The sequence below is a fragment of the Lithobates pipiens genome, unplaced genomic scaffold, assembly GCF_037356315.1.
Source record: "Lithobates pipiens isolate NorthernLeopardFrog02 unplaced genomic scaffold, aLitPip1_a1.2 Scaffold_19, whole genome shotgun sequence".
NCBI lineage: Eukaryota > Metazoa > Chordata > Amphibia > Anura > Ranidae > Lithobates > Lithobates pipiens.
The window spans coordinates 281,826,069-281,853,131 of record NW_027507764.1 but is presented as its reverse complement, the minus strand read 5'-3'; the positions used below and the strand labels follow the sequence as shown (position 1 = coordinate 281,853,131).

Below are 27,063 nucleotides of genomic sequence, written 5' to 3'. Positions count from 1 at the left end.
TACCCCGCTCTAATACTTTAATCTTTGTTTTGTATCTATTAAATGACAGGTTACTATTACTGTCCCTAACACAGTTTAGCACCCATAGGGGTGTTCGGGAATATATTTAGGTTCATCATCTTTGAATTACTTAAATTGGCAGTATATAAATATATGAAGATAATATTGATATTATTTTTGTGTATTGTCTCCACAATGGATGTATTAATAACCTCCCGATCGTTATCTTTATTATCCCGATTATAATTGTGATAATTAATATGGTTTTCTTTATATTTTTTATTGTTTTTGGATACTATTATCTATGCCAGGGGTTGACAAATTTGCTTGGAATCTAGGAGCCAGCTAAAAAAGTTAGGAGCCAGGTCCGTGACGGCAATCTGGACCTGTCCCTGGCCTGACATGGAGACGAGTGAGGGGAAGATAGCCCCCAGCCCCCCACATATGAAATCACCTCTCATTGGACACACCGCTCGAGTGCTAAATGGCCGCTGTGATTGGTCATTTAGCATGATCTGTGATTGGCTGTATCCAAGGGACACGGCCAACACAGAACTTCCCCGATGCTCGCCCATGGCGGCGTGCAGAGGGGAAGTAAACAGGAGGATGTCTAGGGACGCCCTCCCGGCAATTGGTGTCCGCGCTGTAGATATCTTTCGTCTATAGCGCGGGCACGAAGTGGTTAACAAAAGAATGTGACTATTATTTCCGACATATTCCCGCTCATTTACTGCCATTTCCCTGCTAAGGGTTCGATCAGGTCCGCCTGAAAAACTGACAGGTGAACCTGATCAGACAGCCCTTGTGAAAGGGGTCAAGCAGGGAGGATTACAAATAATATTTTTTTTTCCTTAATTAAAATAATTTTTTTTTTTTACAAAAATAAAAAAAATAATAATATATATATATATATATATATATATATATATATATATATATATATATATATATATATATATATATATATATATATATATATATATATATATATATATATATATATATATATATATATATATATATATATATATATAATGAGAAGCCATTTACCAGCCACCACACTCACTGTTGGGCAAAAAACAGGCAGGGGAGCTTCACTCCATTAGGAATTAGCATTATTGGAATAGGGTGCAATTTCTACATCCACCACAAGATGCGCCAGACTACCGAAAGATTTTAGAAGGCCGCAAAGCCGCGGCCTCAATTACTGGCCAGCGCGGCCCGATGGAATTGCGCGGCGGAGTTCGGGGTCCAAATGGAGACAGGATACCCCAGCAGCGTTGCCCCAGTCGCCAGGACACGAAATCTAGGCGCAAATGCGACCTGGCGACCGGGGTTTGTCGAGCCCTGATCTATGCATCTAACTACTGTAACTGATCTGTTATTTAGTCATAATTTCTGTCATTTGTCTTGATAAAAATTTAAAAACTTTAAAACTATTGATAAAAAAAAAAAAATAAAAAAAAAAAAGCTATATCAGGGGACTCATGATCAAGATTGGCTCGCAGATCAGAAAGGCCAGGGCAAAAAAAATTGTAGATCTCTTGGATAAGATTAGAACCCTGGAGGCCATCCATAAGAAATCCCTAGCAGATAAGACTGGCAGATCTTATGGTCCTGAGGACCCAGCTGCGCTCTTTGGTACGAGATAAAGCCAAATCCCCAATTACCAAGTGTAGGCGTACGTTCTACGAGCACAGCCACAAATGCGGGAAGTTGCTGGCACGGGCTCTATGAGCCCAACATACCCGCACATTTGTCCCAGTAATTGCTAGGTGATCATAAGACCAAAGCCTATGACACTGAGAAGATCGCAGACATTTTTAGGCCTCATATCTCACTTTATAATCTCCCCCATCCTACATCCGAAATGGGGGAACACTCCGGGAGGGTGGCTATTCAGGAATATATACAGCATTTAGGGTCCCCCCCGTTATCACGGATGAGGACCTGATCCCCTAGAAGAGCCTCTCGCAGCGGTGGAAGTGGCAATGGCAATAGCACACAAGAAAGCAGGTAAAGCGGCAGTCCCCGACGATTATCCCCTCCTATACTATAGGCTCTTTGGGGATCTTTTGACTCTGCATTTCCTCTCCATATACAATGCTGCGGGGGAAGGGACTACCCCCCTCCCCCTGTAGATACCCTTCAGGCTCATATCTCTGATCCTGAAGGAGGGAAAAGATTCTACATTGCCAAAATTATAGACCAATGTCTGTTTTAAATGTGGATCTTAAAACATTCACCAAAATAATCTCAATGAGCCCAAATACGCGAATCCCCCAATTGATCCACTCAGACCAAGTGGGGTTCGCCCCTACAAGAAAGGCTCGGAACAATACGACCAAGGCTCTCAACCTGATCTATACTGCGCAGATCCGCAAGATTACAGTTACTCCTTTCAACAGACGCCGAAAAGGCGTTTGACAGGGTAGATTGGACTTTTCTGACAGAAACGCTGCGCTCCACTGGACTGGGGCAGAGGATGATGCACTGGGTTCATGCCATTTACTCATGCCCTTCCGCCTAAGTAAAGGTGAATGGGCACTTGTCACAACCGCTTGGGATCACTAATGGCACACGCCAGCAATGCCCCCTGTCCCCCTTGATAGACCCTTGAACCATTTTGCGGACCTTTCAAAAGAATCCCGATATCACTGGTCTCCATTTGGATGCCACTCTATCTGCAAAGATTACGGCATTTGCAGACAACCTTTTCTTCTTGTCGAACCCCTTGATCTGTCCCGAACTTGCTCTCGGAGCTGAAGACTTATGAAATATTGCCCCGCTCCCGCGTGAGTTATCCAAAAACAGAATCGCTGAATGTACCTATGCCAACCTCTACATCGCATCGGCACTGCTAAGGGTGGACTCTCCCTTTAAGTGAGCCAATGAGTATATTAGATATTTGGAAATCCAATGTATTCCTGTGAACCCCCCCTCCCCCCCATTTGGCAACGATTAAAAAAGACCTACAGTCCCGGGAAAACGGTATGTTATCATGGTTCGGATGGTACAAAATTGTGAAAATTAACATTATGCCCTGCCTGCTGTACCACTTCCAAGCCCCTCCTGTTCAGATCCTGAGCTCATTCCTGATCATTCACATGCCCAAAACGTTATTTTCAATGAACAATGGATGATCAGACAGCAAATCATGAATGACCCAGTCCTGTCAGGTTTGTCTTTTTGGCAAAAAATACAAATGGCTCACTTCATTAGATCCCTAGCCCCTCCGGAACCATTTTGGAGACGTCTCACCACCTTTGAACTGCTTTGTTTAAAACAATCTCCTCTTCCACTTCTCTAACCTACTAACTGCTGATAACACAGTCATCAGGTCACAAACTTCCGTATATTACTAGCTGGGAATAGGAGTTGGGGCTTCAGCTGACTGAGAAACATAAGAGAACAGAGCCTATCCATCCAAGACATTGATCTGCGTCAAACACCAGGCGGTGGGGTTCAAAGTGCTTACCCAGTGGTACCATACATTGGTGAAGGTCCACAGAAGGTGTCCTCAATTTGTATGGAAACGTATCATGGTTTCGGAATTTAAGACCTTTCTGGGCCTATCCCTCATCATGGGCATTACTAAAAAGTTATTTGCGGTCATATTGGTCTGCTGACCCAATTCACCAATTTGTCAGAACTGGATACTAGATACGAGCAAATCTTGCAGTTTATGCACTTCTGTCGTCCTCTGGGTGACCCTGGATAGGATTGGTTCCACAAAATTCAGCCCTTCGTAAATCACTTGAACCAAAAATCTGAAGCCTTGTATACACCCCAACAAGCTGTCTGTGTAAATAAATCCCTGATTAAATTTTCTGGCCGCCATGTTTTCAAACAGTTTTTCCCCCAGCAAGCGTGCCAGATATGGGATCAATATGTATAAGCTTTGTGACGGGGCAACAGGCCCATTTAATTTCTGGATTTATGAGGGAAAAGATAGATAGTTACGTGGAGTCCCCCTACTGACCAGACTACATAGGGAGCAGCAGCAAGATTGTTTGGGGCTTGGTGTCACCCTTATTTGGAAAAGGGTACCATTTATACAAGCGTGACACTTTTTAGACACCACTTTCAATTTGGAATTGTGACATGTGGCACTGTGCAATCTAATGGGCTTCCCCCAACGGCTTGTAAATGCCCCACTTTAAACAGGGGAGAGAGCCTGCTTGAGGTGTAATAAAATCGCTCGCAGTGAGGTGGAAGGACAAACAGAACATTTTTGTTCTTTATTCAATTCAAGCAGACACGCCAATCCAAACTGCAACTGGTGTTGAGAAGCCCCTCTGTGTTTACGACTACAACCCTAACATTGGAGTGGTAGACTTCAACAACCATATGATGAAGCCGTACTTAATTGCCTGTAAGGCCAGATGCTGGTACAAAAGTGTCTGTATACTTATTCCAACTGGCTCTGTTCAATGCTTATGTATTATAGAAAGCATCAAGAAGAAGAAGTGGATCTTTCCTAAAAAATTGCAGGAAGAGATCATCACAGCCCCTTTGTATCCAGAAAGGTGCTGTAGCCCTATTTCCCAAACCAGATGCAGTGAACCGGCTGCATGAGATGCATTTTCCAGATGTCCTCTCTGGTACCCCTACCCAAAGATGATGAGTATGTTGAAAATGCAGATATAGGTATGACACCTGCTATTTTTGTCCCTCCTGTTCTGACCAACCTGGTCTCTGCATCGGGGACTGTTTCCGTCGCTACAACTTGTGGTATAAAAAAGGTACAACACGGCACAGTCTAGGGCACACTTTTTCACACGGTCTCAAAGTATTTTAGATGGCTATTGCATTTTAAAGAGACTGTAGCAAGTTTTTTGTACAGTTACTAAAAAAGTGTAACAAAATTAAAAAAGCCAAAAATAGCTGTTTTATTGTTCTGTTTTACTGTATTTTATACTACACTGTAAATGTTTTATTGTTAATCATTGTTGACTTTGCAGGTATGCCATTCAGCTGCAGCACTGATTTTTATTTTGATAGCAACAGTGTTTGCTCTCAATACATAAATCAGTGACTCCAGCACTGAAGGAGGCGATTTTTCACCACCAGTTCTTTTTTTTTTTTTTTTTTTTAAAGAAGAGGAGCATATATGGCAGGCAGTGGCGGCCCGCCCATAGGGGGCGCCCGGGCGCCGCCCCCCCTCTCCCTAGGTGTAAAAAAAAAAATGTCATTTAACAATTTAACATAGTGTACTGTGGCGCCGGTCACAGTGCACTATGAGAAGTGCCACGTCCATGCAATCACGAGATTGCATCCATGGCGCTTCATTTGCGGGTTAAAAACCTGCCTTGCGGCGCACTGCAGAACGCCGACTAGCTTCCGCCCGTAAAATCACTGTGATTCTACGGGCGGGAGCATTGTCATTCTTAGACAGGCAGTCACTTCCGGCTTTCGGCTGCTTCACGAAACCCGGAAGTGACGTAGGCAGCTCCGTTCCTTAGCCCGAGCGAAGCTGCCAGACAGTGAGAGGTGAGTCACCGCATAAAGGCTTTCTAGCCTCTACTTTGTGGAGAATGTTCGTGCATTTAGCTGAATGAATGCAAAAAGCTTTCACAGCCAGAAAGGTTTCCCCAGGCCAGGCGACTTTTGCCGTGGCCAATCAGAGAATGAGCTCTGAAGGGGGAACTCCACGCCAAATTTCTGAAAAAAAATTTGACGTGGGTTCCCCCTCCGAGAGCATACCAGGCCCTTAGGTCTGGTATGGATTCCAAGGGGAACCCCCTACGCCGAAAAAACGGCGTGGGGGTCCCCCCCAGATCCACACCAGACCCTTATCCGAGCACGCTACCCGGCCGGCCAGGAAAGGGGGGTGGGGACGAGTGGGCGCCCCCCCCTCCTGAGCCGTACCAGGCCGCGTGCCCTCAACATGGGGGGGTGCCTTGGGGGAGGGGGGGCGTGCGGCCCCCCCACCCCAAAGCACCTTGTCCCCATGTTTATGAGGACAAGGGCCTCTTCCCGACAACCCTGGCCGTTGGTTGTCGGGGTCTGCGGGCGGGGGGGGGCTTATCGGAATCCGGGAGCCCCCTTTAATAAGGGGGCCCCGGATACCGGCCCCCCCCCCATGTGAATGAGTATGGGGTACAATGTACCCCTACCCATTCACCTGTGAAAAAAAGTACAAAAAAAAACACAACACAGGGTTAAAATATTTTATTGCACAGCTCCGGGGGTCTTCCGTCTTCGGGGGTCTTCTCGCCGGACTCCTCCGCTATCTTCTTGTAGCTTTTTTGCTAGCGGAGGAGTCCGGCTTTCTTCCTCCCCGCCGGCCTCTTCTCCCGACTTCGGGGGTCTTGTCCCCCTCTTCGGTTCTTCTGCCGGGCCACCGCGCCTTCTTATAGCTCTTTTAGAGGCGGTGGCCCGGTCGTCTTCTGCTGCCGCCGCCGCCCGTTCTTCTTCTTCTTCTCCAGGAGATGTTGCCTCGACGATCTCCCTGTCCGGAATGCCAGGGACGCGCTGCGCTGCTACTTATATAGGGACAATGGGGCGGTGTCACATGGGTTGATGTCACAGTCGCCATGTGACACCGCCCCATTGTCCCTATATAAGTAGCAGCGCGTCCCTGGCATTCCGGCCAGGGAGATCGAAGAAGGAGAAGGAGAAGGAGAAGGAGAAGAAGGGGCGGCGGCGGCAGCAGAAGACCGGGCCACCGCCTCTAAAAGAGCTATAAGAAGGCGCGGTGGCCCTGCAGAAGAACCGAAGAGGGGGACAAGACCCCCGAAGTCGGGAGAAGAGGCCGGCGGGGAGGAAGAAAGCCGGACTCCTCCGCTAGCAAAAGAGCTACAAGAAGATAGCGGAGGAGTCCGGCGAGAAGACCCCCGAAGACGGAAGACCCCCGGAGCTGTGCAATAAAATATTTTAACCCTGTGTTGTGTTTTTTTTTGTACTTTTTTTCACAACACAGGGTTAAAATATTTTATTGCACAGCTCCGGGGGTCTTCTCGCCGGACTCCTCCGCTATCTTCTTGTAGCTCTTTTGCTAGCGGAGGAGTCCGGCTTTCTTCCTCCCCGCCGGCCTCTTCTCCCAACTTCGGGGGTCTTGTCCCCCTCTTCGGTTCTTCTGCCGGGCCACCGCGCCTTCTTATAGCTCTTTTAGAGGCGGTGGCCCGGTCTTCTGCTGCCGCTTCTTCTTCTTCTTCTTCTCCAGGAGATGTTGCCTCGACGATCTCCCTGGCCGGAATGCCAGGGACGCGCTGCGCTGCTACTTATATAGGGACAATGGGGCGGTGTCACATGGGTTGATGTCACATGGGTTGGTCACATGGGTTGATGTCACATGGCGACTGTGACATCAACCCATGTGACACCGCCCCATTGTCCCTATATAAGTAGCAGCGCAGCGCGTCCCTGGCATTCCGGCCAGGGAGATCGTCGAGGCAACATCTCCTGGAGAAGAAGAAGAAGAAGAACGGGCGGCGGCGGCGGCGGCGGCAGCAGAAAACCGGGCCACCGCCTCTAAAAGAGCTATAAGAAGGCGCGGTGGCCCGGCAGAAGAACCGAAGAGGGGGACAAGACCCCCGAAGTCGGGAGAAGAGGCCGGCGGGGAGGAAGAAAGCCGGACTCCTCCGCTAGCAAAAAAGCTACAAGAAGATAGCGGAGGAGTCCGGCGAGAAGACCCCCGAAGACGGAAGACCCCCGGAGCTGTGCAATAAAATATTTTAACCCTGTGTTGTGTTTTTTTTTTGTACTTTTTTTCACAGGTGAATGGGTAGGGGTACATTGTACCCCATACTCATTCACATAGGGGGGGGGGCCGGTATCCGGGGCCCCCTTATTAAAGGGGGCTCCCGGATTCCGATAAGCCCCCCGCCCGCAGACCCCGACAACCAACGGCCAGGGTTGTCGGGAAGAGGCCCTTGTCCTCATCAACATGGGGACAAGGTGCTTTGGGGTGGGGGGCCGCACGCCCCCCCTCCCCCAAGGCACCCCCCCATGTTGAGGGCACGCGGCCTGGTACGGCTCAGGAGGGGGGGGGGCGCCCGCTCGTCCCCACCCCCTTTCCTGGCCGGCCGGGTAGCGTGCTCGGATAAGGGTCTGGTGTGGATCTGGGGGGGGACCCCCACGCCGTTTTTTCGGCGTAGGGGGTTCCCCTTGGAATCCATACCAGACCTAAGGGCCTGGTATGCTCTCGGAGGGGGAACCCACGTCAAATTTTTTTTCCGATTACATAAGGGGCGTGTTTTATGAGAAGTGGGAGGGGCCAAAATGGTGGGCGGGGCCATGATGGGCGGGGTCTGGCGCCCCCCCCATCCAAAAACTTCACCAGCCGCCACTGATGGCAGGGATGTCCAAACTTTTTTCAAAGAGGGCCAGATTTGATGAAGTGAACATGCGTGAGGGCCGACCATTTTGCCTGACATTCTTTGAACCATTAAAGAGTGTGTTATTAGTGTGTTCGTCCGAGCACTTATACACTTCCCCACAAGAATTCTCTTGCCTTTGTGGCTGTGTGTGATGAATATTTGAACTCAAGTGTATTATTTGGATACACCGTATTTATTGGTGTATAACACGCACCTTCACTTTAAGAGGGAAGCTTCAGGAAAAAAATAAGGGTCAGTGTCCATCTGCAGACCCACAATTGCCGGGAATGCAGCGCCAGCCATTGCCAGAAATTTCACCCACCATTGCCAGGAATGCAGGCACCATTGCCATTGCCAGGAATGCAGCCACCATTACCATCAGTGCAGCCATGGAGGGCAGGACGAGCGCCAAAGACATCTTACAGGAGAATCTCCCGTTTACACAACGGCCTCTTTAAGAGAAAGTCCCGCCTCCTTTGATGGACAGCACAGTCATCCAATGGCAGAGACGGGACCTCCTATTACAGAGGCTGCCCTGTAAACAGGAAATTCTCCTCCTGTGTGCACGGCACTCGTCCCGCCTCCTCCCTCTGACGCAGCCAGACTACATATCTTTTGTGGCCCCGGCGCTGAGAGATCGCCGGGGGCCACAAAAGATATATTTGTTTAAATAACCAGGCGGGCCGTTCAAAACCGGACCATGGGCAGTTATTGGCCCACGGGCTGGACTTTGGACATGCCTGATATATGGCAAAGCATAGGTGTTGGGGTGGACAGAGTGAGGATTGACCCTATGCTTCACCATATATTTTTTCTCACTTTTCTTGGCAGAGATTTCTTCATCCACATCGATGTGAATGGGAGGAATCTTTTTTTCGTTCAGCCCACAGGCTGCATGAAAAAATAAATAAATAGAAAGAAGAAGAACATTAAATTTTACGCCCAACAAGGATCAGCAACGTACTGGTATGTTCCTGGACTTTGAGTGGTTATACAGGATTGATGCCTGCAGGTTTAGGCAACATCTTGGCATTGTTTTCAGCCAGCTTTCGTGTAAAAGCAATCCTAGCGGCTAATTGGCTTCTAAACTGCTTTTACAAGCAGTGGGAGGGGACCTCTCCTCCCTCCGACTGCCTTCCATGGTTATCTCAGGCTCTCCTGTCCCACCTGAGGGATCCGAGAATGCAGCCGGTGGTTCCAACAACTGACCATAAAGCTGATCGGAGGACCAGAATGGCTCCAATCATCTTTGTGGCCAAAAAACCACCCACACACACAACAAGCTTTGGTTTCAACAGATTTAAACAGCGCCATTGTTAAATTGGGAAAGCATCTGATCACACCAACCTTGGTGTGGTCAGATGCTTTAAGGGCAGAAGAGAGATCTAGCGTCTAATACACCCCCAATTTCAGATTTACATTCCCTGCGATAACAATAAAAGGGATTAAAAATAACTAAATCAATATGAAAAGGGACAGTGTCTTTTTAAAAGCACCCTTGTCACCCGTGCTTGCACGCAAAGGTGAGAGCAAGCATCAGTCTGGGGTCATATGTAAAGTGAGGTATCAACACGAACATCAGATCAAGGGCAGTAATTCTAGCAGTAGACCTCCTCTGTAAATCTAAAGTGGTAACCTGTAAAGGCTTTTAAATATGTATGTAGTTTATTGCTGCTGCATGGATGTGCACAATTTTAAGGCATGTCATGTTTGGTATCTATATACTCGGCATAAAATCATCTTTTATATTTTACTAAACATTTGTGTATTAACCACTTACAGACCGGACCATTTTGCTGGTCAAAGACCAGACCACTTTTTGCGATTCGGCACTGCGTCGATTTAACTGACAATTGCACGGTCGTGCGACGTGGCTCCCAAACAAAATTGACGTCTTTTTTTTTTCCTCACAAATAGCGCTCTCTTTTAATGGTATTAGATCACCCCTGCGGTTTTTATTTTTTGCACTATAAACAAAAATAGAGCATTATTTTTTTACGTTTTGTTATAATAAATATCCCCCAAAAATATATATAAGAAAAAAAACATTTTTTTCCCTCAGTTTAGGCCAATACGTATTCTTCTACATATTTTTGGGAAAAATAAAAAAATAAAATAAAATAAAAATCGCAATAAGCGATTATTGATTGGTTTGCGCAAAAGTTATAGCATTTAGAAAATAGGGATAGTTTTATGGCATTTTTATTAATACATTTTTTTATTTTTTTTTTACTAGTAATGGCGGCGATCAGAGATTTTTATTGTGACTGCGACATTATGGCGGACACATCGGACATTTTTGACACATTTTTGGGACCATTGTCAGTTATACAGCAATCACTGCTATATAAATGCAGCGATTCCTGTGTAAATTACACTGGCAGTGAAGGGGTTAACTAGCGGGTGGCAGTGTAGGGGTTAAGTGTTCCTAGGGGTGTGCTACTAACTGTGGGGGGGGGGGGGTTGGGCTTTCATTTAGTGAACACTGATCTCTGCTCCGATCACATGGAGCAGAGATCAGCGTCACTAGTTGCTAGGCAGAATAGAGAAATGCTGTTTACAACGGCATTTCTCCATTCAGCCGTCCCGTGAGACGATCGTGGGTATACCCGCGGCGATCGAGTCCACGGGACCCGCGACCGGACTCATGGGGGTCCCGACCAGCACGCGAGCGCGCCGGCGGCGGTGCACTCACGATGGCAGGTCGGCATTGAAGATTGGACGTACCTGTACGCCAATATGCCTGCCCGTGCCATTCTGCCGACGTACATAGGCGTGCGCTGGTTTGGAACCGGTTAACCACTTGACAGCCGCTCTATAGCCGAAGGATGGCCACAGTGTGGATGTGAATTCCCGGGAGGCCTCCCCTGTGCAAACTCCCTGCGCGTGCTGCGATCACGAGTTACTGAAACTTGGGTGATCACCAATCTAAGTGGCCGCTCCCGGCCCCTTACCATGTAATCAGCCAATGACAGCTGATCACATGATCAAAACAAAAGCTTGGTGATCGCTTTTTTTCCTCCTCACGCTGACAACAGAGGAGAAAAAAAAAAAAAAAAGCCAATCACCGGCTCACCTTAAAATGGACATTGGTCACAAAACGGAAGAGGCAATAATGCCTTACAATTACCATCTAAAAGTACCCACAAGTGCCACCTTTCAATGCAAAAAAAATAAAAATGAAATCGCACAGGTGATCAAATACCACCAAAAGAAAGCTCTATTTGGGAGGGAAAAAAAAAATAAAAAATTTGGGTACAGTGTTGTATGACCGCTGTTTGAGGGTTCAAAGTAATTTTATAGCACAAAAAAAAAAAAAAAAAAAAAAAAAAAAAAAAACGTAAACCAAGTGTCAGACAAGGCTTGGTCTTTAAAGTGGTTAGAAGCGTGGGTGATATGTGGCATATGCTTCTAATGTTGGGCATAAATTGCCAGAACAGTTCAAATACCCCACAAATGACCACTTTTTAGAAAGTAGACACCAAGCTATTTACTGAGAGGCATGTTAAGTCCATAGAATATTTTATATTTTGCCCAAAAAAAAAAAATTTGGATTTTTGTACTCACTGTAAAATCCTCTCTCTGAAGTTCACCGACTGACACACCTCCATTAATCTTGACCATAGGGACATCCTCAAGCAGTGTCAAAACGAGGGGTGGGAACAGCATAAAAACTTCATCCACAACCAGAAGTTGCTAACTAACAGGGGAGTCACCACCTTATCTAGCCGCATCAGAACTTGCGGTCAACAATGCAACAGTGAATTATACTCAAAAGTAACTGTATAAAAAAAAAAAAAAAAAAAAAAAGAGGAAGAAGGAGTAAAGAGTGCAGAATTGCAACGTTACACAGCCGCCTGCAAAACTTTGCGTCCAAAGCAGGCATCAGACGATGCGCTTACATCAACTTTGTAGAATTTGGTAGAAGCGTGAACAGACGACCAAGTCGCCACCTTACACACTTGAGCGACTGACGCTTGGTGTCAGAAAGCCCAAGAGGTTCCAATTGCCCTGGTGGAATGGGCCGTGACAGGAAAGGGGGGCACCTGCCCCTTTAAAGAGGAAGTAAACCCTGATGAGTTTACTTCCTCTTTCATTCCCTGCAAAGGCAAAGCATAATGGACTACTATGCATCGCATAGTAGCCCATTATGTGTCACTTACCTGACACAGGAGCCAGCGAAGTCACCGCTGTCCCCTGTAGTCCGCCGCATCCATCTTGTTGGTGGGGTCTCGCAGCTCCGCCGCTGTCATTCGGTGAAGCCGCGATGATGTCAGTCCCGCGCATGCACACGGGAGCCGACACGAGCGGCAGCTCCGTCGCAGAGAATGCCACGCTCAGTACGCCTGCGCGCCGTAGACAGCGGTGCCCGTTTTCGGGCAAATATCTCCTAAACCATATAGGTTTAGGAGATATTGCTTGGACCTACAGGTAATCCTTAATCTAGGCTTACCTGTAGGTCAAAGTGGTTTGTAAGGGTTTACAACCACTTTAAGGCATAGGCCTGTACCACAATCTGTCTGATCCACCTGGAAATGGTGGCCAACGAGACCGCCATACCTTTCTTCGGACCAGCTACCGAAATTAACAGTCTGACTTCCGAAAAGGGAGCCGTGACAGACAAATATACCCTTAGAGCCCGGACCACATCCAGGGAATGAAGGGCCACCTCCTTAGGATTTGTCAGTTAAGGACACAGAGCAGAAAAGAAGGTTGCGGACGTAACACTACCTTATCCTTATGGATAACCAGATAGGGAGACTTGCAAGACAAGGTCCCAGTTCCGAAACCCTCCTGGCTTAAGTAATGGACACTAGGAAGACCACCTTCTGAGAAAGAGTCAAAAAGGGAATTCTTCCTGATGTTCTCAAAACTGCAGTTTCTGAAGCGCAGATAGCACCAGCTTCAGATCCCATGGGGGTAACGGTGGACGCACCGAAGGAACTACATGCCGGACCACTTGAATAAAAGACCTCAGCCTCAAGAGCAGGGAGCCCCTGACTGATTGTTATCCCTGAATCGGCAGATTCGGGTGAACCAGAGATGAGCCCCATTTTGTCAATATCTCCTTCTGCAAGACTCTGGTGTGAAACTGGGCGTACGGTACCACCTCCAAGGAGGCCACCAGAAGTGCAGCGACGACCACCTGCGGTTCATCAATCATTTTACCACAGCTCTGAGAGTCTGCAGTTTGTCTGAAGGGAGAAAAACTCTTGCTTCCATGGAGTCCAGCAGTAAGCCTAGGTACTCAAAGCGCTGAGTCGGTACGAGCACTGACATTTTTAGGTTTAACAGCCACCCCAATTCCTGCAAGGTTTGCATGGTGATCGCCACATCCTCCTTTAATTCTGAGGTGGAAGATGCTCTCAAGAGGAGATAGTCTAGGTAACCTATGATCCCACGCTGTCACAACAACGTCAAAATTGGAGCCAATAACTTGGTAAAGACTCTGGGTGCTGATACCAAGTCAAAAAGGGAAAGCCACAAACTGGTAGTGGGCTTCCCCGACTGCAAATCACAGAACCCTTTGATGCCTGAGGCATATGGGTATGTGCAGGTATGCATCCTGGATGTCCAAAGACGCTAGGGGAGTCCCCTTAATGTAGTGCAGTGACTACTGCGCAAACTGATTCCATTCTGAACCTCTGTAATTTTACAAAGCAATTGATGGCTTTTAGGTCCAAGATTGTAGTCCCCAAAAAGGAAGGGGTACGTCCAAACAGATTGGAGTAGAACCCATGGAACCTTTCTGACTCCTGAACAGGTACTATCACCCTGCGAATTAGCACGTCCCTTACCACCCCCATGAGGGCCTCCCGGCGAGCTGGGAGCAAGGGTATGCTGGAAGGGAAGAATCTGTTAGGTGGCCAAGAGAGGAACTCTAGCTTGTAGCCAGAGGAAATCAGTTCGGAGACCCATTGGTCGGACAGCCAAGAGGCACACCGGGCTGCAAACTCCTGAAGGCGAGCCCCCAACCGAGATACTGGCGGGGGCAAACCTTCATGCGGTAACACTTTTGCTCGCAGGCTTGCGGTTCCAGGGACACTTTTGTCCTTCAGAGGTCATCCTGTCGGACTGGGTGCGTTTAGCAGAAGTCCCGGATGAAAAAAAAAAAATACTAGTTTGAGCAGAAAATAAGGGCCTTTACCTGCAGCATGGCTCCTTACTCTTCCTGGCCTGTGGGAGCAAGGTACTCTTACCCCCTGTGACATTCTCAATAATGTCATCCAACGAGGCTCCAAAAAGCCGCTGACCAAGGAAGGGTAGATCCGTCAAGGCTTTTTTAGATGCCTGGTCCGCAGACCAGCATTTTAGCCAAATCAAGCGCCGCAGCACCACTGCTGACACTGAAGTCCTGGACAGCAAGGGAAGCGTATCCAGGGCCCGTCACAAACGTACTTAAGGCTATGCACCAACTGGTCTGCTAGTTTAACACAGACGGGAGTAGCCTGCTGCTTCTCCAATTTCGCGGTGCTAAATTTTTGCCCATTCAGTAAGTGTCTGTGACACAAGTGCTGTGGCCAGTATTGGTCTTATTGCTGACCTCACAACCGTAAACAAGGAATGGGCCACTGCCTCTGCCTTCCTGTCAGTAGGGTCCTTAAATGCAGGAGTCCCCCTCTACCGGCATTTTTAAAGCAGGCTCTCCTCAAAGGGGTATCGCACCGCCATTCTTTTGGGGAAAAGAAGGTCCATTGCGGGCTTCCCCATTCCTTGTATATAAACTTATCGAAATAAGTCAGATACGGAAACATTTTAGGTGCACGGGTTGGCTTATGGGACCCAAAAAGGACCTGCTGTATCCTGAATTTTCAGGGTATCACACACAGCTGTGATAAGTGCTCCAACTAGCGTGGACCCAGATGGGGACTCATCCTCACTGTCCGATCGGTCCTGGTCAGCGTCATCTGAAGCAACAGAGCAGGGGCCGCCAGTATCAGAGCTCTCCCAGAGGACGGGGGGCAGGGGCCCTTTTACCACCTTTGCGCCCACACACTGCCTCCACCCTGGCAATGAACGTTTCAAGGACCGCTGACAAAGCGCCCAAAGGCACTGCACTGTTTGCAGACGAGTCGGTTGCAATTGCAGGGAGTTCTGGGGAAGAAACACCAGTTTCTGAAATCATGCTGACCCATCCCGTCTGCCACCTTTGGGGACTTAGGACAGGTGCACAATCCCACCCTCCTAGCTGCTGCAGACAGAGGGGCCCCCACCGCAGGACTCACCACCATGACCGAGTGCTGCACCGTGCCGTTACAGGTGTCTGCGTCTAGTATCAACTCCCAGGTGTCCTGAGCAAATATGATTATGAGCAGCAGGGACCAGCGTTGAGGATAAAAACTGCACTGGGCTACAACAAAATGGCCAGCTGGCTGCTCTGTTTAACCACTTCAGCCCCGGACCATTTTGCTGGCCAAAGACCAGAGCACTTTCTGCGATTCGGCACTGCGTCGCTTTAACTGACAATTGCGTGGTCATGCGACCTGGCTCCAAAACAAAATTGATGTCCTTTTTTCCCCCACAAATAGAGCTTTCTTTTGGTGGTATTTGATCACCCCTGCTGTTTTCATTTTTTTGCGCTATAAACAAAAATAGAGTGACAATTTAAAAAAAAAAAAAAAAAAAACGCATTATTTTTTACTTTTTGTTAATAAATATCCCCCAAAAATATATATATATAAAAAAACATTTTTGTCCCTCAGTTTAGGCTGATACGTATTCTTCTACATATTTTTGGTAAAAAAATTTAAATAAAAAAATATCGCAATAAGCGAATATTGATTGGTTTGCGCAAAAGTTATAGCGTTTACAAAATAGGGGATAGTTTTATGACATTTTTATTAATAATTTTTTTTTTTTTTTTACTAGTAATGGCGGCGATCAGCGATTTTTATTGTGACTGCGACATTATGGAGGACACATTGGACATTTTTGACACATTTTTGGGACCATTGTCATTTATACAGCAATCACTGCTATACAAATGCAGTGATTCCTGTATAAATGACACTGGCAGTGAAGGGGTTAACCAGTGGGTGCCAGTTAAGGGGTTAAGTGTTCCTAGGGGTGTGTTACTAACTGTGGGGTGCTGGGCTTTCTTTTAGTGAACACCGATCTCTGCTCCAATCACATGGAGCAGAGATCAGCGTCACTTGTTGCTAGGCAGAACTGGGAGATGCTCCCACTTCAGGCGCCCCGTGAGACGATCGAGGGTATGCCCACGGCGATCGAGTCCGCTGGACCCGCGACCGGACTCACGGGGTCCCGACCGCGACTCGCTCGCGATGGCAGGGCGGCATTTAAGATTGGACATACATGTTCGCCAATATGCCTATATCGGAGTGCACCAGTCGGGAAGTGGGTAAAGGACATAATCACAAGGAAAACGGCCACCGAGCTACAGAAAAATGGCCCCCCGACTAGGCTTCCCACTGAGGCACACCAAAAATGGCCGACAAACAACTGTACACAGGAAAAGGACAGAAAAAAATGGCATCAGAACAGCGCAATGGAGATCAGCTCATGCAGACCTCCAGGCACCCAGCGGGGAGACCATAGACACCCAGTGACACAGACACACAGCGCAACCCCCAATCTAAGATGAGAGCCCCCCACGGGACCCCTGGCTTCAGGTACACACACCGCTCAGCAGCCCATCATGCAGCATCCCCCACAGGAGGGGGGGGGGGGGACAATAGGGACGAAGAGGGACCCCCTAATCGACCTCCCAGAGGATGCCACCACTAGTCCTGGATGAAGCCAGAGAAGGGGGTCCTGGAGGGTCTGGAAACACAAAACAACTGAGGGTCAGAGGAAAGGGAGGGGCCTTTTAAATTGTATCTGAGTTGTGCTTCCTGTAGAGGGCGGAGCCAATCATCTCTCAAATAGCGGTCCTGAAAGGTGAGGGGGGGGGGGAGAGACAATGAAATTGTACTTAGAAACATGTATTGCATGCTTCCAACATAAACCAGAAATTCCATCATCACCAAAAATGTACATTTTTGTTTACAAACAAATCCAGTTTACAAAGTTAAAAATTGAACTTTCGCTTTAAGTGACCGTGACCCCCTGACATGCCACATTTGGCTTTTTTTTTTTTTTTTTAAATCGGGGGGGGGGGGGGGCGGCTACCCTCTTTTTAGAGGCATCCAACTCCAGGTTGAACTACTTCCCTGCCACCCCCCCACTGACAGACCCACCCAATTATGGCTCCCCAATAAGGATGAGCTCAGGCATGTTTGCATGGTCCACGTGCTGATCCCACCAGGAAGTCGGCGCATCGCTGTGCTAATCACAGGCAGTGAGACATTGCCCCGATGTGCAGCTGCAGAGATCGGGAAATGTCTCACTGCCTGCGATTAGTGCAGCGTTGCGCTGCACCGGCTTCCTGGCGGGCTCAGCACGTGGACCATGCGAACACACCTGAGCTCATCCCTACTCCCCAATACCCACTTATGCCTCGTTTCCACTGAGCAGAACGGTTTGGGTTGGTACAGTTTGGAAGTGTTAGAATGGTCCAGTCTATTCAGGTGAGCATTTCCACTGCAAGTCGGACAACCAGGGGCCATACAGGGTTTAGAAAAAATGCCGTTGACGTGTTTTCTGTCTGCTAATCAGTGGAATGTATTGTGTGATGCCAGTAGCTCTGCCCTAACAGTACTGTACCATTTTCTATGGCCCCACATCTGAAGCAGGACCCTGAATGGTGCAGTATGGTTCAGTACGGGCTGCTTTCATAAAGGAAACACTCAAAATAGCATACTGTACCAAGCCAAGCCGATCAGTGGAAACAAAGCATTACAGACCCCAAACCACCAAGTACTGCCCCCCATTACCAGACTCCCACCCAACCACTACCAGACACCCCCCCCCAATTACTACCCCACCATTAACAACCCCTGCACACCCCACCCTAGCTCCTCCAATCCCCACTGACAGACACCCACCAACTACGAGACCCTCATCCCCTCTCTCCACTAACAACCCCTTCCTCCTCCCACCAAACCTTCAAGCTACATCCGCTGTGCAATCCCCAGGGATAAGCACTGACCATTCAGCATTCAAGTGGTTAATGCAGCCTGTGCCCCGTTGTGTCCCTCCGATACAGCCAGTGTACTCCACCGAGCACTCGGTACGTATTAAGCTCTGCGCTCGACTTGTTTTTTTTTTTGGCTCAAACTCACGCATGCGCAAATGCTGCAAGGGAATTAGTCTTTCACAGGATACCGGTGTAGTAAAAATGTCTGCGACTCATGCAGAAATCAAACGCGTCACTTCCGGTGCGGCTCCGCTGTGGTAAAATTTCCTGAGACCTGTGAATTTCGCTCACCCCGTCACTTCCGGTGCGGCTCCGTCACTGTAACAGCTGACGGCGGGCCTTTACTGCGCATGCGCCAAGTTCGTGATCTTAACGGCGCATGCGCAAGAGCTTTATTTACGCGGTGGTTAAAAATTATACACGGAGACTTGCGGGTGGGCGGGTGTAGTGTCACATTATGCTGCCTATCACAGGATGCTGCGGAAGTGACGTTTCCGCAAGAAATTGCGTACTGCGCATGCGCCGTGCGTTCCAAACGGTAGCGCCGTGCGTTCCAACATATGTTCGGTGTAGTGTCACAGTTTGATGCCTATCACAGGATGGTGCGGAAGTGACGTTGTTGCGTACTGCGCATGCGCGATGCGCTCCAAACGCTCGCGCCGTGCGTTCCAACATAGTTTCGGCAATACAGTTCAGCGAAACCATCACATAATGTTACGGAAGTGATGTTACACACAACACAAACACGGGCCACGTTGTTGCGTACTGCGCATGCGCGATGCGTTCCAAACACTTGCGCCGTGCGTTCCAACATAGTTTCGGCAATACAGTTCAGCGAAACCATCACATAATGTTACGGAAGTGAAGTTACACACAACACAAACACTGGGCCGTTCGTTACAACACTAATACTTCCCTTGTTACCTAGTAGGTTTTGCATTGCTGGGACTTGTAGTGCCTATCCTGAGCTACATGCTTCAATGTTCAGTGTCCTCATCCCTATCCCCATGCTTCAATGTTCAGTGTCCATCCTTATCCCCGTGCTTCAATGTTCAGTGTCCTCATCCTTATCCCCGAGCTTCAATGTTCAGTGTCCATCCTTATCCCCGTGCTTCAATGTTCAGTGTCCTCATCCCTATCCGCGAGCTTCAATGTTCAGTGTCCTCATCCTTATCCCTGTGCTTCAATGTTCAGTGTCCTCATCCCTATCCCCATGCTTCAATGTTCAGTGTCCTCATCCCTATCCGCGAGCTTCAATGTTCAGTGTCCTCATCCTTATCCCTGTGCTTCAATGTTCAGTGTCCTCATCCCTATCCCCCTGCTTCAATGTTCAGTGTCCTCATCCCTATCCGCGAGCTTCAATGTTCAGTGTCCTCATCCCTATCCCCATGCTTCAATGTTCAGTGTCCTCATCCTTATCCCCGAGCTTCAATGTTCAGTGTCCTCATCCCTATCCCCCTGCTTCAATGTTCAGTGTCCTCATCCCTATCCCCGAGCTTCAATGTTCAGTGTCCTCATCCCTATCCGCGAGCTTCAATGTTCAGTGTCCTCATCCTTATCCCCGAGCTTCAATGTTCAGTGTCCTCATCCCTATCCCCCTGCTTCAATGTTCAGTGTCCTCATCCCTATCCGCGAGCTTCAATGTTCAGTGTCCTCATCCTTATCCCCCTGCTTCGATGAGGACACTGAACATCGAAGCATGGGGATAAGGATGAGGACACTGAACATTGAAGCTTGCGGATAGGGATGAGGACACTGAACATTGAAGCACAGGGATAAGGATGAGGACACTGAACATTGAAGCTCGCGGATAGGGATGAGGACACTGAACATTGAAGCTCAGGGATAAGGATGAGGACACTGAACATTGAAGCACAGGGATAAGGATGAGGACACTGAACATTGAAGCTCGCGGATAGGGATGAGGACACTGAACATTGAAGCATGGGGATAGGGATGAGGACACTGAACATTGAAGCACAGGGATAAGGATGAGGACACTGAACATTGAAGCTCGCGGATAGGGATGAGGACACTGAACATTGAAGCATGGGGATAGGGATGAGGACACTGAACATTGAAGCACAGGGATAAGGATGAGGACACTGAACATTGAAGCTCGCGGATAGGGATGAGGACACTGAACATTGAAGCACGGGGATAAGGATGGACACTGAACATTGAAGCTCGGGGATAAGGATGAGGACACTGAACATTGAAGCACGGGGATAAGGATGGACACTGAACATTGAAGCATGGGGATAGGGATGAGGACACTGAACATTGAAGCATGTAGCTCAGGATAGGCACTACAAGTCCCAGCAATGCAAAACCTACTAGGTAACAAGGGAAGTATTAGTGTTGTAACGAACGGCCCAGTGTTTGTGTTGTGTGTAACTTCACTTCCGTAACATTATGTGATGGTTTCGCTGAACTGTATTGCCGAAACTATGTTGGAACGCACGGCGCAAGTGTTTGGAACGCATCGCGCATGCGCAGTACGCAACAACGTGGCCCGTGTTTGTGTTGTGTGTAACATCACTTCCGTAACATTATGTGATGGTTTCGCTGAACTGTATTGCCGAAACTATGTTGGAACGCACGGCGCGAGCGTTTGGAGCGCATCGCGCATGCGCAGTACGCAACAACGTCACTTCCGCACCATCCTGTGATAGGCATCAAACTGTGACACTACATCGGCAATACAGTTAAGCAAAAGCATCACAGAATGTTACGGAAGTGACGTTTAACTTTTGAACCAGCGAAACCATCACATAATGTTACGGAAGTGACGGTGCAGACAACACAAACACTGGGCGTTACAACACCAATACTTCCCTTGTTACCTCGTATCAGTTTTTAAATAACCATGCTGAGCTACGTGTGCTGTTAGGTTATGGAGTGCTGGGACTTGTAGTGCCTATGCTGAGCTATGTGCGGTCTTCGGTTATGGAGTGCTGGGACTTGTAGTGCCTATCCTGAGCTACGTGTGGTGTTAGGTTCTGGATTGCTGGGACTTGTAGTGCCTATGCTGAGCTACGTGCGGTCTTCGGTTATGGAGTGCTGGGACTTGTAGTGCCTATGCTGAGCTACGTGCGGTCTTCGGTTATGGAGTGCTGGGACTTGTAGTGCCTATGCTGAGCTACGTGCGATGTTAGGTTCTGGATTGCTGGGACTTGTAGTGCCTATGCTGAGCTACGTGTGCTGTTAGGTTCTGGATTGCTGGGACTTGTAGTGCCTATGCTGAGCTACGTGCCGTCTTAGGTTATGGAGTGCTGGGACTTGTAGTGCCTATGCTGAGCTACGTGCAGTCTTAGGTTCTGCATTGCTGGGACTTGTAGTGCCTATCCTGAGCTACGTGCGGTCTTAGGTTATGGAGTGCTGGGACTTGTAGTGCCTATGCTGAGCTACGTGCGGTCTTCGGTTATGGAGTGCTGGGACTTGTAGTGCCTATGCTGAGCTACGTGCAGTCTTAGGTTCTACATTGCTGAGACTTATAGTGCCTATCCTGAGCTACGTGCGGTCTTAGGTTATGGAGTGCTGGGACTTGTAGTGCCTATGCTGAGCTACGTGCGGTCTTAGGTTATGGAGTGCTGGGACTTGTAGTGCCTATGCTGAGCTACGTGCGGTGTAGTGTCACATTTTGCTGCCTATCACAGGATGCTGCCGAAGTGACGTTGCCGCCAGAAATTGCGTACTGCGCGATGCGTTCCAAACACTCGCGCCGTGCGTTCCAACATAGTTTCGGCAATACAGTTCAGCGGAACCATCACATAATGTTACGGAAGTGATGTTACACACAACACAAACACTGGGCCGTTCGTTACAACACTAATACTTCCCTTGTTACCTAGTAGGTTTTGCATTGCTGGGACTTGTAGTGCCTATCCTGAGCTACATGCTTCAATGTTCAGTGTCCTCATCCCTATCCCCGAGCTTCAATGTTCAGTGTCCTCATCCTTATCCCCGAGCTTCAATGTTCAGTGTCCTCATCCCTATACCCGAGCTTCAATGTTCAGTGTCCTCATCCCTATCCGCGAGCTTCAATGTTCAGTGTCCTCATCCTTATCCCCGAGCTTCAATGTTCAGTGTCCTCATCCTTATCCCCCGAGCTTCAATGTTCAGTGTCCTCATCCTTATCCCCCGAGCTTCAATGTTCAGTGTCCTCATCCCTATCCGCGAGCTTCAATGTTCAGTGTCCTCATCCTTATCCCTGTGCTTCAATGTTCAGTGTCCTCATCCCTATCCCCATGCTTCAATGTTCAGTGTCCTCATCCTTATCCCCGAGCTTCAATGTTCAGTGTCCTCATCCTTATCCCCGAGCTTCAATGTTCAGTGTCCTCATCCCTATCCCCGAGCTTCAATGTTCAGTGTCCTCATCCTTATCCCGGAGCTTCAATGTTCAGTGTCCTCATCCCCGAGTTTCAATGTTCAGTGTCCTCATCCTTATCCCTATGCTTCAATGTTCAGTGTCCTCATCGAAGCAGGGGGATAAGGATGAGGACACTGAACATTGAAGCAGGGGGATAGGGATGAGGACACTGAACACTGAAGCTCGGGGATAAGGATGAGGACACTGAACATTGAAGCACAGGGATAAGGATGAGGACACTGAACATTGAAGCTCGGGGATAGGGATGAGGACACTGAACATTGAAGCTCGGGGATAAGGATGAGGACACTGAACATTGAAGCTCGGGGATAAGGATGAGGACACTGAACATTGAAGCTCGCGGATAGGGATGAGGACACTGAACATTGAAGCTCGGGGATAGGGATGAGGACACTGAACATTGAAGCTCGGGGATAAGGATGAGGACACTGAACATTGAAGCTCGGGGATAGGGATGAGGACACTGAACATTGAAGCATGTAGCTCAGGATAGGCACTACAAGTCCCAGCAATGCAAAACCTACTAGGTAACAAGGGAAGTATTAGTGTTGTAACGAACGGCCCAGTGTTTGTGTTGTGTGTAACATCACTTCCGTAACATTATGTGATGGTTCCGCTGAACTGTATTGCCGAAACTATGTTGGAACGCACGGCGCGAGTGTTTGGAACGCATCGCGCATGCGCAGTATGCAATTTCTGGCGGCAACGTCACTTCCGCAGCATCCTGTGATAGGCAGCAAAATGTGACACTACACCGCACGTAGCTCAGCATAGGCACTACAAGTCCCAGCAATCCAGAACCTAAAACTGCACGTAGCTCAGCATAGGCACTACAAGTCCCAGCACTCCATAACCTAAGACGGCACGTAGCTCAGCATAGGCACTACAAGTCCCAGCAATCCAGAACCTAACAGCACACGTAGCTCAGCATAGGCACTACAAGTCCCAGCAATCCAGAACCTAACACCACACGTAGCTCAGCATAGGCACTACAAGTCCCAGCACTCCATAACCTAAGACCGCACGTAGCTCAGCATAGGCACTACAAGTCCCAGCACTCCATAACCGAAGACCGCACGTAGCTCAGCATAGGCACTACAAGTCCCAGCAATGCAGAACCTAAGACTGCACGTAGCTCAGCATAGGCACTACAAGTCCCAGCACTCCATAACTGAAGACCGCACGTAGCTCAGCATAGGCACTACAAGTCCCAGCAATCCAGAACCTAACACCACATGTAGCTCAGGATAGGCACTACAAGTCCCAGCACTCCATAACCGAAGACCGCACGTAGCTCAGCATAGGCACTACAAGTCCCAGCACTCCATAACCTAACAGCACACGTAGCTCAGCATGGTTATTTAAAAACTGATACGAGGTAACAAGGGAAGTATTGGTGTTGTAACGCCCAGTGTTTGTGTTGTCTGCACAGTCACTTCCGTAACATTATGTGATGGTTTCGCTGGTTCAAAAGTTAAACGTCACTTCCGTAACATTCTGTGATGCTTTTGCTTAACTGTATTGCCGAACATATGTTGGAACGCACGGCGCTAGCGTTTGGAACGCACGGCACATGCGCAGTACGCAATTTCTTGCGGAAACGTCACTTCCGCAGCATCCTGTGATAGGCAGCATAATGTGACACTACACCCCACAACACTACAGTTGTAGTGTCATATTTTGCTGCCTATCACAGGATGCTGCGGAAGTGACGTTGCCGCCAGATATTGCGTACTGCGCATGCGTTCCAAACACTCGCGCCGTGCGTTCCAACATTGAAGCACAGGGATAAGGATGAGGACACTGAACATTGAAGCACAGGGATAAGGATGAGGACACTGAACATTGAAGCACGGGGATAAGGATGAGGACACTGAACATTGAAGCAGGGGGATAGGGATGAGGACACTGAACATTGAAGCTCGCGGATAGGGATGAGGACACTGAACATTGAAGCTCGGGGATAAGGATGAGGCACTGAACATTGAAGCACGGGGATAAGGATGAGGACACTGAACATTGAAGCACAGGGATAGGGATGAGGACACTGAACATTGAAGCACAGGGATAAGGATGAGGACACTGAACATTGAAGCACAGGGATAAGGATGAGGACACTGAACATTGAAGCACGGGGATAAGGATGAGGACACTGAACATTGAAGCACAGGGATAAGGATGAGGACACTGAACATTGAAGCACGGGGATAAGGATGAGGACACTGAACATTGAAGCATGGGGATAGGGATGAGGACACTGAACATTGAAGCTCGCGGATAGGGATGAGGACACTGAACATTGATGCTCGGGGATAAGGATGAGGACACTGAACATTGAAGCTCGGGGATAAGGATGAGGCACTGAACATTGAAGCACGGGGATAAGGATGAGGACACTGAACATTGAAGCAGGGGGATATGGATGAGGACACTGAACATTGAAGCACAGGGATAAGGATGAGGACACTGAACATTGAAGCAGGGGGATAGGGATGAGGACACTGAACATTGAAGCTCGCGGATAGGGATGAGGACACTGAACATTGAAGCTCGGGGATAAGGATGAGGACACTGAACATTGAAGCATGTAGCTCAGGATAGGCACTACAAGTCCCAGCAATGCAAAACCTAACACCGCACGTAGCTCAGCATGGTTGGTAAAAAATGATACTAGGTAACAAGGGAAGTATTAAGTGTTGTAACACACGGCCCAGTGTTTGTGTTGTGTTTAACATCACTTCCGTAACATTATGTGATGGTTTCGCTGAACTGTATTGCCGAAACTATGTTGGAACGCACGGCGCGAGTGTTTGGAACGCATTGCGCATGCGCAGTATGCAATTTCTGGCGGCAACGTCACTTCCGCAGCATCCTGTGATAGGCAGCAAAATATGACACTACACGGGCAGAGCTGAACAGATGCTTAGAACGTCAGCAGCAGCCCCGCCCACCCCACTAACATGCCCCTGAATCTTAAAGCGGGAGTCCGCAGGGACTCCGCGTTTTTTTTTTTTTTTTTTAAAAGCCAGCAGCTACAAATACTGCAGCTGCTGACTTTTAAAATAGTGACACTTACCTGTCCAGCGCGCCCGCGATGTCGGCACCTGAAGCCGATCTCTAGATCGTCACTCGGGTGCTGCCGCCGCCATCTTGGGTATGGGAATCAGGAAATGGAGCCTTTCGGCTTCATTTCCCGGCAGGGGCGGATCCAGGGGGGGGCAACGGGTCAATTGCACGGCCGGTTCCACGGGTACCCGCACGGCCGGTTCCACGGGTACCAGCGCGGCCTGTTCCGCGGGTGGCAGCGCGGCCGGTTCCGCGGGTAACCCGCGCTGAGTGGACGGATGAGGGGGGGCAGCTGGGCAGCTTAGGAGGGCTGCTGGCCAATCAGGAAGCCAGCAGGCAGGGGAGCAGGAAAATTATATCATCTCTCACTGCCCTGCATCCCTCCAGTTCTGCCCTCACTGTGCAGGAAGCTGTGTGCAGCAGAGAGATTACATCATTTCTCTGCTGCTTATCTTCACTCTGGACTCAACAAAAGACCACCTTAGCAGAAAAGTGACACAGTAGGTGACAATACGCAATGTGTGGCAGGCTACGTGGCAAGTGGCAATCCGCAATGTGTGGCAGACTACGTGGCAAGTGGCAATCCACAATGTGTGGCAGACTACGTGGCAATCCGCAATGTGTGGAAGGCGACTGGGCAAGTGACAATCCGCAATGTGTGGCAGGCTACAAGGCAAGTGACAATCCGCAATGTTTGGCAGGCTACATGGCAAGTGACAATCCGCAATGTGTGGCAGACTACGTGGCAAGTGGCAATCCGCAATGTGTGGCAGGTGACGTGGCAAGTGACAATCCGCAATGTGTGGCAGGCTACGTGGCAAGTGGCAATCCGCAATGTGTGGCAGGCAACATGGCAAGTGACAATCTGCAATGTGTGGCAGACTACGTGGCAAGTGGCAATCCGCAATGTGTGGCAGGTGACGTGGTAAGTGACAATCCGCAATGTGTGGCAGGCTACGTGGCAAGTGGCAATCCGCAATGTGTGGCAGGCAACGTGGCAAGTGACAATCCGCAATGTGTGGCAGGTGACGTGGCAAGTGACAATCCCCAATGTGTGGCAGGTGACGTGGCAATCCGCAATGTGTGGCAGGCGACGTGGCAAGTGACAATCTGCAATATGTGGCAGGTAAGGTGGCAGGCTACGTTGCAAGTGGCAATCCGCAATGTGTGGCAGGCAAAGTGGCAAGTGACAATCTGCAATGTGTGGCAGGCTACGTGGCAAGTGACAATCCGCAATGTGT

The 27,063-nt window shown here is 48.8% G+C and overlaps 1 protein-coding gene across 5 annotated transcripts in view; it reads right to left on the bottom strand.

Annotated features, from left to right (window-relative positions):
* LOC143996726 (uncharacterized) overlaps nucleotides 1–18,529 on the bottom strand; it is a 492,973-nt gene extending 474,444 nt beyond the window's left edge. For 4 of the 5 annotated variants that reach the window (XM_077491975.1, XM_077491976.1, XM_077491970.1 and 1 more), the window contains exon 1: nucleotides 18,376–18,529. Coding sequence is in view for 3 of the 5 variants with exons in the window: in XM_077491970.1 (XP_077348096.1) it covers nucleotides 18,376–18,378 (3 nt within the window). In the remaining 2 variants the exon portion in view is untranslated. The remainder of the gene's footprint in view (nucleotides 1–18,375) is intronic. The other variant, XM_077491974.1, reaches the window with a different exon arrangement.
* Between the last annotated feature and the right edge of the window lie 8,534 nt (nucleotides 18,530–27,063).